Genomic DNA, 17,189 nt, shown 5'->3' on the forward strand with positions numbered 1-17,189 from the left:
CGGGGACATTATACTGTAAAAAGGCGCCGTCCTTCGGATGAGATGTAAAACTGAGGTCCTGACTCTCTGTGGTAATTAAAAATCCCAGGGTGTTTCTCGAAAAGAGTAGGGGTGTAACCCCGGCGTCCTGGCCAAATTTCCCATTGGCCCTTACCAATCATGGCCTCCTAATAATCCTTATCTATGAATTGGCTTCATTACTCTGCTCTCCTCCCCACTGATAGCTGATGTGTGGTGAGCGTTCTGGCGCACTATGGCTGGTGTCGCATCATCCAGGTGGATGCTGCACACTGGTGGTGGTGGAGGGGAGTCCCCATTACCTGTAAAGCGCTTTGAGTGGAGTGTCCAGAAAAGCGCTATATAAGTTTAAGCAATTATTATAAATATATTAGCTTGACATTCTGAATTATTCTTATATTCTTATTCTAATAGTTATAAAATTATTACAATAAAGCAATTACACTCCATTGAATGTACAGAATACAACAAAAAAGTTTATAATTAAAACATTAAAAAGTCCAGTGCCAGACAACTCTATAGTCTGATTAAAAACTGTGTGCCCATAGTGTCTGTGGAGAACAGAAGTTTCCATTGCACCCTGCGTAGCCGGGACAGCAAGGGAACGTCCACTGGCAGAGGCAGGAACAGTCCTGGTGTCAGGGGGTAGCAGGTTCCTCCACAGAAGACAAGGCACAAAACCAAGTGGATGGAGACATAGTCACCTGTCAGCTGCTGGTCTACCTCCCAGTTGCCTGTAATGTATGTGGTCCCAGATTAAACTGTTTTCCAAACTGGGGTGTGTTCTACCCTTCCAGGACAAATGTATCAATCTGGATAGAGAAAATGCATATTAAAATGTATCCATCTACATAATATCTTCTTGTAGATATCAAAATGGAAAATCTCACTACGTGTTCATTTATTTAAATTGTATTTTTTATTTAAAATAATGATTTAAATGTAAAATAACAAAATATATTCAGTACAATAACAAAATAAGGCATTTTTAATTTAAAGATCCAGAGTTACCTTGGAAACTTGGGAAGGAAAAAGCAATTAAGGCTTTTGAACAACAAAAACTACCTGTCTCGACCTGGCTGCTGGCCAAGTGTTTAATTACTTGTGTTTTGGAAAAGATTAAACAGTACACGCCAACTCCATGTACCTCCAATTAATTGCAAGGTGTCAGTTGTGGTTAAAGGAGACATTAAGCATTTTTAATTTCACAGGTATGAAAACAAACTCAATGTAGTCAGGATAAACAACCCATCAGCGGTCTCAAGAGAGGGACTCGAGATTCCTTCTGCTACACCTCCAGCTCCGTGTGCTGTGTTTCCTTTCTCTTCTGGGCCAAGCAGGAAGGAAGGCACAATAGGCTGTTGTCAAAGCATGGTGCTGCTAAATTTAACCTCAGTAATTGGTCTGATCCGGCACTGGGGAACTCCTATAAAAAGGCCCTCACTATGGCAATAAACCCATGTGATCAAAGCAGGGGACAGATAGCAACCAGTGAGATGGTTTTACATTGGGAATTATGTTGGAAACACACTACAGATTTCCATTAGGCCTGTCTTCAAGACTTCTATGTCTCACACTCATACTGTAGAAGAAGGTCTCTGTAGTTTGGTATTGCTCATGAAATTGAAAATAAAATATATATATATGTTAGTGGTGAAGTTAGTTTAAAGATCAGCAATGAAACAAGGACACAGGGACAGAAACAGAAATCAAGAAGATGTGCATTTAAGAAGAGGAGCAGGAGGTGTTTCTGTACATAAAGAGTTGCAAGGATCAAATTCACCAGCCTGGTTGTTGAAGTGGATTCCCTGTGCTTTTTGATCACATCTGTAGTCTCCTTATATCATATTTGCAATGTTCCTTATGTTCTTATGGTTTCATAACTGGATTGCCCTGTAGGTATATCATTAAACATCTTTTTCTTGGACAATGGACAATTACATAGACTCACTTCATTGTACTTCGGTGGTGGGATGTACACATACAAGCTTTCCTCTTTTGGAATAACCATCTCTTCCTTTTATGCCTCTGGCCCTTAATTTGTTTTACTGCTGCCACTCCGCAGGAGAATGGAGCAGAAAGCACTAATGGAAGCTGCTCATCACAGCTGGATATTTATAGTTATCCTGGGGAAAAGACTTGTATCTGTTTGAATTCCTACTAAGGCCGTTCAGGGGAAAGTGGTCAATATTGCTTGGTGGTGGCATTTCCCTTTCTATATAATCCCTTCTATTTTTTTCTGCTGTTCTACCTTTGAGGAACACAGACGTCTTAACCCCTTTATTCAGTTCTCACTTCAAGTCAGGAGGCTGTTTGAGGCCACTGGGAAGGGTAACCCGCATTGTTTTAAATACTCCTCTTTAGGCATGTGATGTACTGTAGGTACATATGGCATTGAGCATTGTACCTTTGCAATAGAATTTCAGACTGTGTGCAGCAGGGGTAAAAAAATAAATGCAAGCCACAAAAATGTCATAGGATATGCATATTCAAATAATGTTTCACCTCCCCTTCAGTAAAAAAAAGTCTGATATACACACTTACATTTGATACAAAGAAATTAGATTAAAATCCCTTCTCACCCATGTATACAGTACATGGGTGACTGTGCATGTTTATTACTATGACAAACATTATTTAAAAAGTAAAACTTAAACAGCCTTGCAAACCCAAGATAGAAGTCTTTCACAAGCTGTATTTAAGCAATCAGCTGCAAATCTTCTCAAATGCGGACAAGTACAAAAAGCACTACACACTCAGCAATTAAATGACGGCCTTCTTTGTAAAATGCTCAAAGCCTTGTTGTTCATAAAAGTAAAAACTCAATTAAATGCAATAAGAGGTTTCACCTCTTTCACATCACAGTCATTAAAAGACAGATCAAAAACCTTTAAGCACACTTTATAATGCACTTTGAAAAGGCTGGATGGCATTAAAATCATTTGAAATGTCCTTGCTTTGTGTTACAGTTGTTCAGTATCTGATAGGACTGCAGATCTGCAGACTGCCATTTTTAGCACCCCTTACAAATTGCTCCTGTTGTACAGAATAAACAAAATGTGCCAAGTATTGATCATAATTTACTTTAGGCACTTAATAGATTAATTTATAGACTTTTTTTAAGGTCTCGCTCTGTATAAATATTCTAAATTCTAAAGTTTTTTGTATCTAATTTGTTATCATACCTTTTACCATTCTGGTGAGCTCCAATTAACTAGCACACCCTAGATGTACAGATACAGATATAGTCATCCTTCAGTGAAAAAATGATTAAAAATATATTGAAATGCATAAGAAATACAACACATATTCAGACCACCAAGTATTAATTATGTAACACCAACTAAGTATCCTGTTTGGGTATGTCTTAATGGAAATATTGTAATATGCCTTTAGAAAATGCTAGAATTCACATCCAATTTTTTGTGGTTTTTGTTACTGTCTGAGAATGAAGTGATGAATAGTGTCACAACACATTCTTGTTAATAATTGTGCTCCTATTCCCTTGTTCATGCTAGGGTAATGGGTAAGAATACTAGCCTATTCAGTTGCTTAAATTACTTTTTATACATACTGGAGCAGATTTGTAATATGACTACATTTATGTCTGGCAGTGTGGTTCAAGGAGTATAAATAGTTTTTAAATGATATTTATAGGCTGAAGAATTGTCATACTCCAAACAATTAATATATTGAACTCCCATATTTATCATTGCTGTGTGATGAAGGTTGTACAGCTAAAGAGCAGCTTTAATCCATATAAAAAGACTCACACATCGTCACATTTTCATTTTGTATTCAGTATGTGTACTATACAACATTCCTGCTCTTGTGTGCTCAATATCTATTAATTGAACAACAGATTTATTTTGTAAATCCTGCAAACATGGCTTCACGTCATGGTTATATGTCTTTTCCTTTCTTTGTTTTTCCAATAAGATGGTAATGCATTGTAGTGAAGCTTTCTCTTTGAGTTACTCAATAATGTAATGGATAATGGCTGTAATAGTTTCTCATTGATGGGCAAGTTTTGGATTGGCCTGTCATTTATGAATTTCCTAGGTTATTTATTTGTACATATGGACAACTTAAGATCATGGCTTAAACTGTAAATGTGGGGTAACCAGGATGTTAAACTTATCTTGAATCTTGTAAGTGTTAATTGATAAGTAACAAATGGTAGTGTTTGAGGCTGAAGTTAAAGATCCCTGTTACTCTTCTGAGTGGGACATTCCGAGCAATCAGTGACTTCTCCTGTGCCAGTGAACACTTACTGAGAAACTGAAAAGTAATGATAGTCATTAGGAACAGTTGTATAAAATACACAATGAGAAAATTGGAGCTCAGTAAAAAGCCTGTCTTCAGGTTTTCAGATATGGCCTTATTGGAAAAACAGGTGTTCATGACACACTCAAAATTAATACTGACAGATGCATTGTCACTGAAGACAGCTTCCTTCTTCTTAGCAAAACTGCTTCACAGTTGTTGGACTGGAGCTAAAATGGATCAGTGCTGATTTATTGCCATCACCTACTCTTGGTTTATTTTGAATATACTGTCTTTATATTCATCATTCAAGTAATGTTACAGGGCCTGAAATCAAAAGAAGGGTTCACCCACTGAAGGGAGAGGACACCCACCTTATCAACGCTGAGTGGTGACTTAACAGAAGCACACCTGGGCTGCACTTGAGGGAAGCACTTAATACTTTGCTGATAATTTAATAAAGATTTGCATGACATTCTTTGCCCTCGAGTGCAAATGACAAAGTCACAGTACAAGATGTGGCTTTACCTAACACAAACACAAAAGTCCTTCTTGTGAACTATACCACGACTTTATTTATAGTACAGAAAGTTCATGTTCCAAATTTGCAAATTAACCAGCTCAAGAATCTCCAAGCGATCTGAGTTTATCCCCAGTCCTTCTGAAATTATACATTCATACATGTGCAAGAGTGTATTTTCTTAAGAAGCCCACTAGTTACTTAAACTATACCATGAATCAATACTGCAAACATTGGCGGGCTAATTAGTCATTTAAAACTACTAACTGTACATACGACGTAACCAGGCTATCCTATACTATATGCATGTGACCGAGAAGAGAAGTTAACCTGTACTTACTACTTTCACCTTCACAGCTGTAAACAGAGACAGATTTGTCTAATCTGACGCTCGATTTTTGCAGTTTCTTTTAGTCAGTGTGCTGGTGCGTCTCGACAGAAAAACTAGCCAGACTAATTACAACCATCTGCTTACGTCATTCGATTTGCCTTGGGGAGCTGATATTAGTCAAGTGGAAAACTAAACTGCAACTTGGTCCATGTGACGATATCCACTTCAGACACCGGACTTTTTTTATGTGGACGCTGTGTCAATTGACAGTAACGGCAAAGGAAACTCTGATTAAAAAAAAAAAATCATGTGAGACGCCTATATGATCTGTATCGTGTATTAGAAAACTTCACACTGTGCTCGCTATCCTGAGAGCGCCACTGTAACAAAAGACAAGAAAGACAAAAAGGAAGACAACAATCTGTATTAAAAGACAACTAAGACCTATGGATGCAATTCAGAGTAATTCATGGCGCTTAAGTTTTTGGCGTCTTTTTCCACATTTTGATTACTGAAGCTAAACACGATACGCTCCATCTACATTACGGGAAAGTTTTTACTACAAGCTGATCTAAACCTGCAATAAAGAACGACGAAACGAAAAAAGACGCTCGTCTATAAACGGGCTACGAGGTTTGTTTGTTTTTTTTTTAAAAAGGAAAATTGCAGCAAATGCAGGGATGGGCTCCGTAACATCTGCTTTGACCAGATCGAAGAACGCCGTGGTCCAAGTGGGTTCGGACCCGGAGTCGGAGAGGAGCCAGTCAGCTCCGGAATCCATCCGTGGAAAGAGACGAAGCTTCAATCGCACGAATGTGTTTTCAACCCAGAGGACAAAGCAGAGCACAAGGCAGTCGCTCTCCGAGGTGCTGAAGACGCAGGAGAGCGGGGACTACGCACGGGGCTTGGAGTCGGAGGCAGAGCCCACAGGCAGCGTTAGCGCCGGTAAGTTGGTCCGTTTCCTCGGAGACGGAATTATTCAATCATAATCAACTTCGAGACTGAAAAAACATACAGACTGCCTTAACGATGATGTAGGCGAAGGAAATATAAAGGAATAAATTGCAAAGCTGCAACGCATACAATCTAAACATTTTCCGGCTAACCGTTGAAGTATACTGCAAACGGAGTCGTGTCTCACAGTGACATACTGTAACTAGTGTTGTTTTTATAATGCTAGAATAAGTTCATTTCGTATTTATTGAAATCATATAACTATATTTCTAATCTGTTACATTGACTACATAACTACACTGCTGAAATGTGTAAAACGCTACACAAAACATAAGCGATACAATATTTACAATGAGCAGAAACCGAAACTCTTACAGTACGTACAGTATCACCAGAACTGAAACTTTTATGCTCTAAGGTTTGTGTTGTTTTTAAAAACAGTTGGATTTCTGTAATTGCAGTTGTATATTTTTAGTTTTTGTAGTAGACACAAAATAACGCTCTAACAATGTGAAGTAACACGGAGTAATACACTTGTTCAAAGAGGACAAGTTTCTGGGTTATAAGTTTTCCATATTGGAGGAATCTTAACTGAACTTCACCTCTATGAAAAATTAGCCACCTCACAAAGGACGAGACTGTATTATCTTATGTAGTTTCCTAGTTTGTTAACTATATGTACATCTATTATTGCAATGCATTACTTCTAATCCATTAATTGAAACAAAAGGTCTGATATGAAAATGCAAATATGTTTTTCAAAGAACACATATCACTTTCAAAACCTGAATTAAGGATGGATTTTCATTAGATTTCAGGCACTTCAGAATTTAGTTTTTTTTTAATTCCAGCACAGATCCAGCACTACTTCCAGAATCTCTCCACAGTGATGGCAATGACAGAGAAACGTTTGACAGAGAATGCTGAATGTAGTTTTAACCATCTAATTTCCAACAGATGATGATTATCTTTGAGTATTGTGTCATTGAGAATTATGCATCTATCTAGGCTTGTTTAAACATTTAATAAAAACAAAAACATTTTTGTGCTGTTTTCACCATGGAATTAACAGAAAGGTACTCCTTCCTTTGTATATTGTATATTTTCTTGTGTGGTCTATATTCTGTGACTAATACCATATGAGTTACTTACCCAGACGTTGTGGAGAAGTGATTAAGAAGGGAATAAGAGGTAAGAGACCAAAGTGTTGCTGTGATGGAGAGCTCATACACACATATTTCTCCTATAGCTGAATCTCTTAGCATGTGAGCTGTTTTAATCTGACGGTTATGACAAAAAGCAGCCCCATGCAGAAAAAGAAATAGACAAACATTATGAACATTCATACTAATATACAATGTAAAGTATAGGATTTTCCCCAACTTTGATGCAGCCTCTTGTGTATACCAAGGGCTTAGTACAGAATTGGTCATGAATGTAGAGTACTAAACTGACTGTTAATTAAAAAAATGACTTTTTAGCAGACGTACTGTATAAGCAGAACTCTGGGAAATCAGAACTTAACTGGTATGGGAACTGAGAAAATCCTTCCATTATAATGGGACTATACAATACTCCAGTTCCACTACACACAGAGCAATGTTTCCAAGTCTGTCGCCAGGTCAGAAAAGATCTATAGATGCTTTGAAAAAGGTCAAGTGGAGGGCAGCTAGACGTGTTCTCAGCCTGAAGGCAGTGAGTGGTACTGTCAGATTGAAACAGCTAAATCTGTTAATCATCACCAGGTTACAGCTCACAGCAGAATAGACAGAGGTTTTCCAAATATTTAAATGAATAAATGAAGACGCGGTTCAAGATATTTTTTCCAAATTAATTGGTACTGTAGATCAGTAAATCTCACGAAGAAGCATGAGAACATAATACAATTGTATTCAAAATCAATAGATGAAACAATGTTATCACAAGGAAGGAGGGTGAAATTTTTGGATTAGTTCACAGAACAGTTATTCAATGTAACATATCATAAAAGTGAAAGATCCTGCTGGCATCATTTAATTCATAGGACGCTTTGACAGCCTGAATGGGCTGTTGGTTTAGATTTTTATTATACTTTGATCTCAATTCTATTCTACCGTACTTATCTTAAAATGGAACCTGAAATATTACCACAAAATGACACAATTACTATCAAGACTCCATATAGATATTAGAATAAAAGTATAAAGTATGAAATAAAGCATCCTGAAATAGTCCACCAATGTTTTTCAATAAGTACTTCTACAATTGCCACCAAAGTAATTATTTTTATTATATAGAGCTAGCAGTAAACCAAACATTCAAACTTCTTAAAACAGTGTCCTTGTTCACATGGAAGATCTTTTATAGAGGTATTCATCGACTTTGACAGTAAATTTTAGCATTTAGCATTTTAGCAAATTTTCTCTATTAACTCTTAGTCCATTTTAGGATTTGCAATAATAACAGTTCTTGCTCTAATAAGCAATTAACATTAAGTACAAATTGAACCCAAGCCTTTATGTACCTATGCATTTTTCCAGTAATAAATGAAGAACAAAATTGTGATGATCACATTTACAGATGATTCAGTATTTACAGTATGTGTATTTGTGGGTAAGAAAAAAAAATTGCATTTGACCTGGAAAAAGTAAACATCCCAAATGGGAAATGTTCATAAAAGCTTTTTGTGTAGTTAAATTTATGTTAACCTCACATTTGTTAACACCATCATATATGACATCATATGTGAGATCTTCAAAACGAATTTGTTTGGAGTTTTACAGATAATAACTTACATCATCATACATTATATCTTAACGATTTAATTAGCATGCATGCAAAAAACATAAGGCATTTTTGAGTAACACTCTTTCTATAATGAAAAAATAATTGTTTGCACACATTAAAAACACTGAGCTGCAAATGGATTTGGCTACGAAACAGCAACCTGAAGCTGTTTTTCTGCATCTAAGAATCATACTCCGTGCTTGGAGAGGGTTAATCTTTCTGGGAACCCTAAAGAAATTATTTGCTCGTCGTTTTGGTCAAAGGAGTGCAGTTGGCTTTCCCTAGACAATTAAGGGAATAGGAGCAGTTACCACTCTCCGTGGAGCCATTTTGCTCCGCTGGGAAGAGGGAGAGAGTTTCCTGGTGGTTGTGGTGATTTGTATGTCAGGTGAAAACTGGTAAATCCCAGAGGAATCCAACAGAAAGTTAGAGAGAGATGATGATGGATGGGTAGTTCAAAGTTTTGGAAGGCTAATTTAAAACACAGGGACAGTCTTGGTTTCACCCTAAGCACATACAGTGGCGAAAAGGCTGTGCTACCCACCTGAAGCACCTGAAATTAACTACAAGTGTTATTTCAAGGTTTCTGTAGCCGCTGTATTCTATCTTTTGAAAGGACCTTTCAGATCAGCCGTGTTGTCAAAGCTGATAGCAAGGGTTCTTTTCTGACACAGATGAATGAGATGCTCAGTCAGCCACCTAGATACTCACAATCAATTGAGCAAGAGGGGCCACGTCTAGCCACTACAACAAAACACAACGGTCCTGAACAGAAAAAGTCATATTTCAGAATAAACTGATATTAAAGGGTGAGCGCTGGATATCACCTCCCAAAATAAGAAATAAACAGGAAGGTACTTTAGGAAATAATGCATTTGGTGACAAAATTATTAATACATTTTAATAATTGTAAAGTAGGAAATTAGTTTCTTTTCTATATGCAGGCTGCATTCCTGTGGGTCTCTGGTGATTTAGAAGTCGTTTACAGCTATCTGAAAGTTTTCAGGTCAGGTTTACTTTCAAAGACAATAGTTTACCTGTGATGTACAGTACAGTACCTATATACCAGTTATATTTTCCATGGCTCTTACAAGAATAAATATTAAGAACAACCAGCACACTAAAGGCATGTTTGGAAGATACACTACAGTGACATACAAGAGTGGTTATCTTGGCTGTTACTTCAAATGTTTCATAAATCTATTATTCTGCAGCTTTCTTTTCACCTGGGTTCTCATTGGCAGAGTAATAGGTTTTACGGTTGCTGGAACATATTTTTATGAGTCATTATTTTACATTATGTACCCTCTAAATCTAGAGCGGATTGACCTAGTAAAGAAAAGATTATTCTACATGTGTGTGTAATTAACGCATTCCCTCCAGTGTGTCAGGAGGAATGTTCTTCGATTCTCTGTTCAGTACTAGAAGGAAAGGTAAAATCATACTGAAATAAAATACCTTTGTTCAATGTATTGCAATTCTCTAGTTCCATTCTTCTCTCAGTTACAATGGGGAATGTCTGAATTTTGCAGTAAAGACATTATTAGTGGTAAAGCACTAATAACATCCAAAGTGGATCTGAATTTGTTCATTGAATTCAGATATTTCTGATTGCTTTGTTTTCCCTAATGATTTCTTTCACACTGGTTTGAAAAAAAAAGTAGCTTTAAAAACAGTAATGGACTCTTGTGCCTGTCTTTAAAAGTATGCTAGTATGCAGTTCCTCAGTATTTATACAGTACGTCAGGCGTTCATTAGCCAGGCCTTAGGGTACTGTGCTATAAATTACCTGCTGGGCAGCAGAAGAGACAAGAGATAAGAGATGAAGCTTCTGTGTGGCTTGCTGGTTTGTCACATACTGTATCCATTTACATTGAGCTTAACCCTGGTCATCTATAACATGACTGAGTTGTAGCTAATATAATGCTAACCTAACCTGCTGTGCCTGATGTGCCAAAATATGCTAGGCTACTGTAAAAAGTTGATGTTTGCTGTCAGTATACTTAAAAGATGTACAGTAAGATAGATGTAAGATAGCAGTTGTCCAGACATACACTATATATTAAGTATTTACAAGTTTTGAATCAGTTGTCTATGGTTAATTAGATAGCAAGTTTAATTGGTCCCATACAGAAATAGTCAGAAAAATGCACAATGAAATGTAGTGAAAAAAGAGTAAACCATACAAATAAACCAATCTGTGAGATGCAATAGAGCAGTACTATACAAATTAGAAATGTACCAATTCAGTCTTTGCAACACTAGGATAAACATCTGGTCATTACATTGCAAACCATGTGTGAGACATTTCTTCAGCGATTCTCTGGAACAGCCATGCATGAATAAATAACGATACGCACTCCTTAATAAAAATGTTTCCGCTAAATTGTGCATGTAATTATTTGTGTTTGGGATTAAATGAAAAAAGGATGCATGGAAATATATATTTTTTTACTTGTTTTCTTTACATGTTTTTCAAAAGAAAACAAAGAGAATGAAACAGCTTTTAGCTTTTTACTAGGAGTAACTATGAACCTTAAGGTTGGTTAAGGATTGAGGGAATTGCCATTTTGAGATATTTGTGATATTTTGTGATACAATACCTAATTAATTGCAGTGCTAGAGCTGATGTAATGCAACAAATGCAGATGAATAAGGATTAAGGATTAGGTTTAGTGATGAGGAAAACCTGACAATGTGTCATTTATGTTTAATCTTGTATTCAGTTAATTTTAAGTTGTTGTGTGATCACATTTTTGAAGATTCTGATCCATGTGTATAAACAGAACTGCTAAGATGAATGTTTCTAAGTTGTCTTGTGTAATATTGCTTCTGTATATTTTACATTTCTTTAGTCTTCATATACTGTATATGTTTAGTTTTTTCCATCTGGACTTTTGTACATCTAAGAGGTTGTTTCTTAATATGCTGTATTTTAATAGTCTTCATTCATAACACTTACACATTGTATAGCTAAAAATAACAAATAAGAATTAATTATTTGAAATAAATCACATGTACCTTTTGATGGAATAATCCATTTCATGTACACATTTGATATGGCAATGTGTTGTAGAGAACTATTATTATTTTACAAGGATTAAGCACTAGGTCCTAATAAGTATCTCTAAAAGGACATTTAAATACCCCAGTAGTGACATAAGAGTGTGCTTAATCATTAACTGTCTAACTGTAATTTAAATAATCATTAGCAATGGCACATAAAGGTCCATTAACTGAAATGAGTCTCCTCTCCATAATGAAGCACATATGTTGTGTTTACTCTTGTAAAAATGGGAATTTGGTAAGGAGAATGAGTACTTAGAGGACGTGGGAACACACAGATAAAATACCAGCATTACGTTAGCTATAGCACATGATAGCTCAAAAGAGAAGTTCATTTCTTTGACCCCTGTCTTCTCCAGGTTCAAATAGAAAACAATATTTTGAAACTATTGTTTTTTACTTTTTGGTGGGTGTATTATATGTTCCATTAGTAAACAGGTTTGCAGTAGTTTTATAGAATGGACAGAAATTAGATCAGAGAGCAAAATGAAGTAGAAATGCTAGTAGCTTGTTTAAGGTCTGCTTATCTCCATAACTATGCCTCTGTCTATATTTCTATTTTTGGTTGGAAGTTCTGTGCCCTGAGTGTGTTAGTAGTCATTTCAAAACTTCAAAATGAGCAGCAGATAATCTGGAGGCAATCGAATCTGTTTTTTATCAGTTATAAGTATTCCTGATACAATGCCTTTTTCATTTACAACAGTACTGTCTTGCTGTGAACATAAGAAACGGCCTGTCTGTGCAATTCTACTTTTATTCATCACCCTGTTAAGGCACCCTCTCACAGTCATAATGTACTGTATCAGACCGACCCCTGGGGCTGTCAATTGTCAATCACCAACCTAGTAATGCGCTGTTTTCCCAGGACAATTGTTGCCATAGATACACACATTGGCGTCTTAAGAGAACAAATCTGAGAACAGGTGGATTCCATGCTGAGCTTCCCTTCTAATCCCAGTGGAGGTGAATAACCTGCTACTGTAGATTACTGCTGTGTTGTCTAATGAAGAATTAAAAAAATATATATATTTTGATGTTTCATAACTAACACTTTTCCCAAGGCTTAACAGCATGGTGTCTTCCTTCTCAAAGGAAATTAACCTGAGCGCGATCCCTTTAAAACTGCCAGTCCTTCTCAGTTTGGTGTCCAGGGGTACAATTACAGTGCTGAGGGATGGAGGAGTGGGTTTAATGGCTGTGGTTTTAATGGTAATAAGGGTTATATGGCTCAGCAGTAATTACACGCTTATTCATTTGCAGCTGGTCTAGAAAGGGTGCTGCTTAATTCTCCATCTAAAACAACCTGTATCAGAAGGAATGCCACATATCCATACTGATAGCGTTATACAATATGTATCAAATGCTTACCTTAGAAAACCATAGCATTCAAGAGAAACATCCTATTAGGTATACATTTGTGGGACAGGTGAATGTTTTCATTATCTGTGTCCAGTTCAGGAACACATCCTGTGACTTAGGAGGACTAGGTGTGCAATGTATGGTAAAGATAAATGAACTGCTTTAGCCTAACCCATCTATTTCACTCTTATGGTTAGTTAGAGAACGGCCATTCCATACCAGATCAACCAGAGCCATTGCCTGAACTTAATACATTCTGCTAGAAAAATTACTAGGGGGTTATTTCCCCCCCGAGGAATGTTTCTGACAAATCTGAGTCAGTTGGAAAACAAACCTTGCATTTTCTGTCCATCATATCTACTTGTGTTTGTATCATTTGGTATACTGTATTGTCCTTGTTTCTGCAGGAAACTTCAGAACTCAACCTGTTTATTATTTTATTAAACAGAAACTAGGATTAGCTCTAGCCTTGTGAACCACTAGACTTAGTTTTTGTGTTTCTTGTTTACAGCCTTTCACATACTGTGTGAGTAAGAATCACTATAAATTGAGTTTTAATAAAGAGTCTCACAGTACTTTGATTTCACAAGAGTTATTAACTCTCGTGTAATACTCCTCGTGTATTTCCTGATAATTCAAAAAAGACAAGCTGGCTGAATTCGACAACAGACTTGACCAGAACGATACACTACAAAAATATCAACAAGTATCACCTTATATGGAAACACATTAAGCTTAATTTAATTGCGAAAAGACGAAACACAGCTGAGTTAACCACACTTACACATCTGTATTTGAGCTTCTTCAGTTCACCTTACTGTACATGTCCCTTCCTATGGTGTCACATTTTGTGAAATGAGAAAATGTCATATACATACTTTTTAATCTAAATACATTATTCAAAACCTGAATATTCAAAGTGAAGACTAAGGGTGCGATACAGTAGGTTACAGCAAATGATAGCAAAAACAAAAGCGAAAAAAGTGAAACTTGCTGATTAGATAATTATTTAGACCCCTGAATATCGTTAGCCTCCCAGTCTCTAACCAGTTTCTTCCTCACCTGACTGAGCTGTTGGGATGTTTCACCATGCGTAAGGAGTAAATAAGGATCTCTGAAATGCATTTATGTCCTTCTCCAGATGTGTGCCTTTATACAACTTTATACAGTACCTGAAATTTTTAAAAGTTTTAAAAGCTCCTTCATGTTCATGGTTCAATCTTGAAATTCACTACCTGACTAAGGAACCATAACAGAGCTACTGTAGGTGTATGTATTCTGAAAACATGTGAAGCATTATTAGTATTTCACATGGACAGAGGACACTCAAATAACCGTGTGTCTCATTCAGGTATCTGTGAGCACCTCAATTTAGGTTTGCCGCAGAAAAAGGTTTGAATATGTATGCAATCATGAGTTTTTCCATTTTTCTTTCATATTATCTTTTGACTCATTTTGAATAGGTGGTGTGGGTTGTGCATATAACAAAATTAACTGTTACTTCAAAGTATCATGAGTGCAAGCTTTGAAGTGACAAATTTGGCAAACTGTGCAAAGCTCTGAATATGTTTTGCACTCTGTATACCGATAACATTGTATTATCTATAAATATTTTATTCTTTATATTTCAAAAACTCATTTGACACCTAAATAACCATCATATAGTTGAAATACCATTTCAGTAAAGCTTTCTAAAGTTTTCCTGTAAACGGGTCATTATTGGTTAGAAACCGAATTTGCATTGATACACCTGCTTAATACTGTATATAGCTTATCGCTGTATATTACAAAAAATAATCATTTGATACTTAATCCTACAAGAAATTTGATTAATCACAAATATTTCCTTCTCTGGAGAAGAGTGAGTTGTTCCAGTCCCACTCAATGCAAAATAGATGTAGTGTGTGTAATTCTAGTTATTTATACTGCTTTTGGGTTCTTTCAGCTTACCATGAAAGCTGCTGGAATTGTAATTTCCCACAAACAGGAAATTGATTCACTGATTACATGCATTACTTCACAGGGTGTCTGAAGGTTATAAATTGATAATACATATTAATCTGTCTTGAAGTTACCATTTAAATGCTAATTACAGGCAAATTGTGGGCAATGAAAGAAGACAGCGTTTTTGAAGCAAATGTAAATGACAGTTTATAGGAAAAAAATTGAATGTAATTACAAAGGGGTTTGGGTCTTTCAAACGATTTTTTCATGTATAGTTTATCGAGATATGCTTTACTCGTTTCAATGATAGTTTTTAATATTTTTATTTTTTTAAACAGAGCAGTCCTGCTTTCCTTTTAACTATAGAAAACTAACAGCTCTCTGTATCTCTGGAAATGTGATGAATTGCTTAGAATACTGTATATAAAGGCTGGTGATGACACTAATGGTAGCTGCCACATCCTGTAAATCAAATCTGTTCCTGACAGACTCTGTGGCATCCCCACAATTCTTTTTGAAAAGGCCTGAAAGGGGGTTGAGTCTCACTGTCATTATTCTCTCAGATTATATCAATAAGTATTGAGCCATATTACTGGCAACAAAAATCTACTTGGTGAATACCATCTCTGCTAAAAATTATTTCCTGAAATTAATTAATATGCTAAATCAAATTATTTAAAATCTTGGTTTTCCTTTAGCAGTTAAGTTTAAAACGTTCCATTTCTGCACTGATGTGCTTAATTTATTTTGCAGAAAAGGCACTTTCCTACTTCTGTTGGCGTACTTTATGTATAAAAACAAAACATTACCAATACAAGGTTAGTTCTTTCTTTCCTCTATCCTGGCAAATCCCATCCTGCAGATACCCTGAATTAATTTGGCCAGATGTGAAAAGATCGAAAAAGCTTTCCTTTAGAACTTTTCAGAAAGTTTAATAAATCAACATTCAGATCTGGAAAAATATGGTGTTGGGAGAGCAGGTCACATACACACACGTTTCCCTTTCTTCAAAACTTGCTTTGAGAAATATTTGACCCACACAATGTTGCACTGTCGCCCCGGTTCTTCGTCAGCTGTCAAATGTGGATGCACAGCCCTCCAGCTAACAAAGGATGGGCATGACAGTCCCAAATTTTTCTGGAAGCAAAATCTGTCCAAGCAAGAAGGCAAGAAAAAATTAAAGGCAACACACACATGTACATGGACAGGTATAAAATACAAGGTAACATGATGTGTCACAGAAATAGGAATAGTTCAGAAAGTGAATAACTACTGCACTCTTTCAAATTCCAAAAATTAATTCTTAGAATTGTAAACGAACTAGAAATTATATTTCAGCTGCAAGGATTTCCTTTTCATTCATGTTTTCCTCTAGAAGGATGCAATCGCATTAAAAAAAACATAAGCATGTATTGCCTTGATAAATAGATGTCTAATGAGTGCATACATTGGGAATTTCCAGAATCCCTTGCTGCATTAGATTTCTTAATTACATTGATCTGTCACTGTGGTTACAACATTAAAGAAGAAATTGTTCTGTCACTGGTGACTAAGCAATGACCTGAGAGGGGTTTTAATAAGACTGTTCTTTCCTCTAGCAACTCTCTGTTATTAGGGGCACTTTTAGTTGTCCCAGTAACAATTTAAATAGCAATATGTCTTTCCAAATCAATTTGCAATAACATCCCATGCTTTTCTATTATTAACTGTTAAGGTCCATCAACCTCACATATATGCTGTTAAGATCTGCTGAATAAAGAAGATACTGAATTTCACCATCATTGCCAGAATAAGGTATTGGTGTGTAGCTGGATAAATTGAACAACATAATGCTATACAGTGCTTTGCAAAACTATTCACACCCTTTCTACTGTGTCACTGTGTCTGCTGTGAAATTATAAGCTGATGCACACGTGCATATTTTTATATACTTAATAATTTATTCAAAACCTAATTGCTCAGACT

General features: G+C 36.2%; 1 protein-coding gene across 1 annotated transcript in view; it reads left to right on the plus strand.

Annotated features, from left to right (window-relative positions):
• The first annotated feature begins 5,815 nt into the window (after window positions 1-5,815).
• The window catches only part of LOC148833099 (dual specificity calcium/calmodulin-dependent 3',5'-cyclic nucleotide phosphodiesterase 1C-like), a 199,908-nt gene continuing 188,534 nt past the window's right edge, over window positions 5,816-17,189 (plus strand). Inside the window, exon 1 of the mRNA XM_088919132.1 lies at window positions 5,816-6,080. Coding sequence (XP_088775258.1) covers window positions 5,816-6,080 — 265 coding nt within the window. The remainder of the gene's footprint in view (window positions 6,081-17,189) is intronic.

The sequence above is a fragment of the Atractosteus spatula genome, chromosome 6, assembly GCF_055471065.1.
Source record: "Atractosteus spatula isolate fAtrSpa1 chromosome 6, fAtrSpa1.hap1, whole genome shotgun sequence".
Lineage (NCBI taxonomy): Eukaryota > Metazoa > Chordata > Actinopteri > Semionotiformes > Lepisosteidae > Atractosteus > Atractosteus spatula.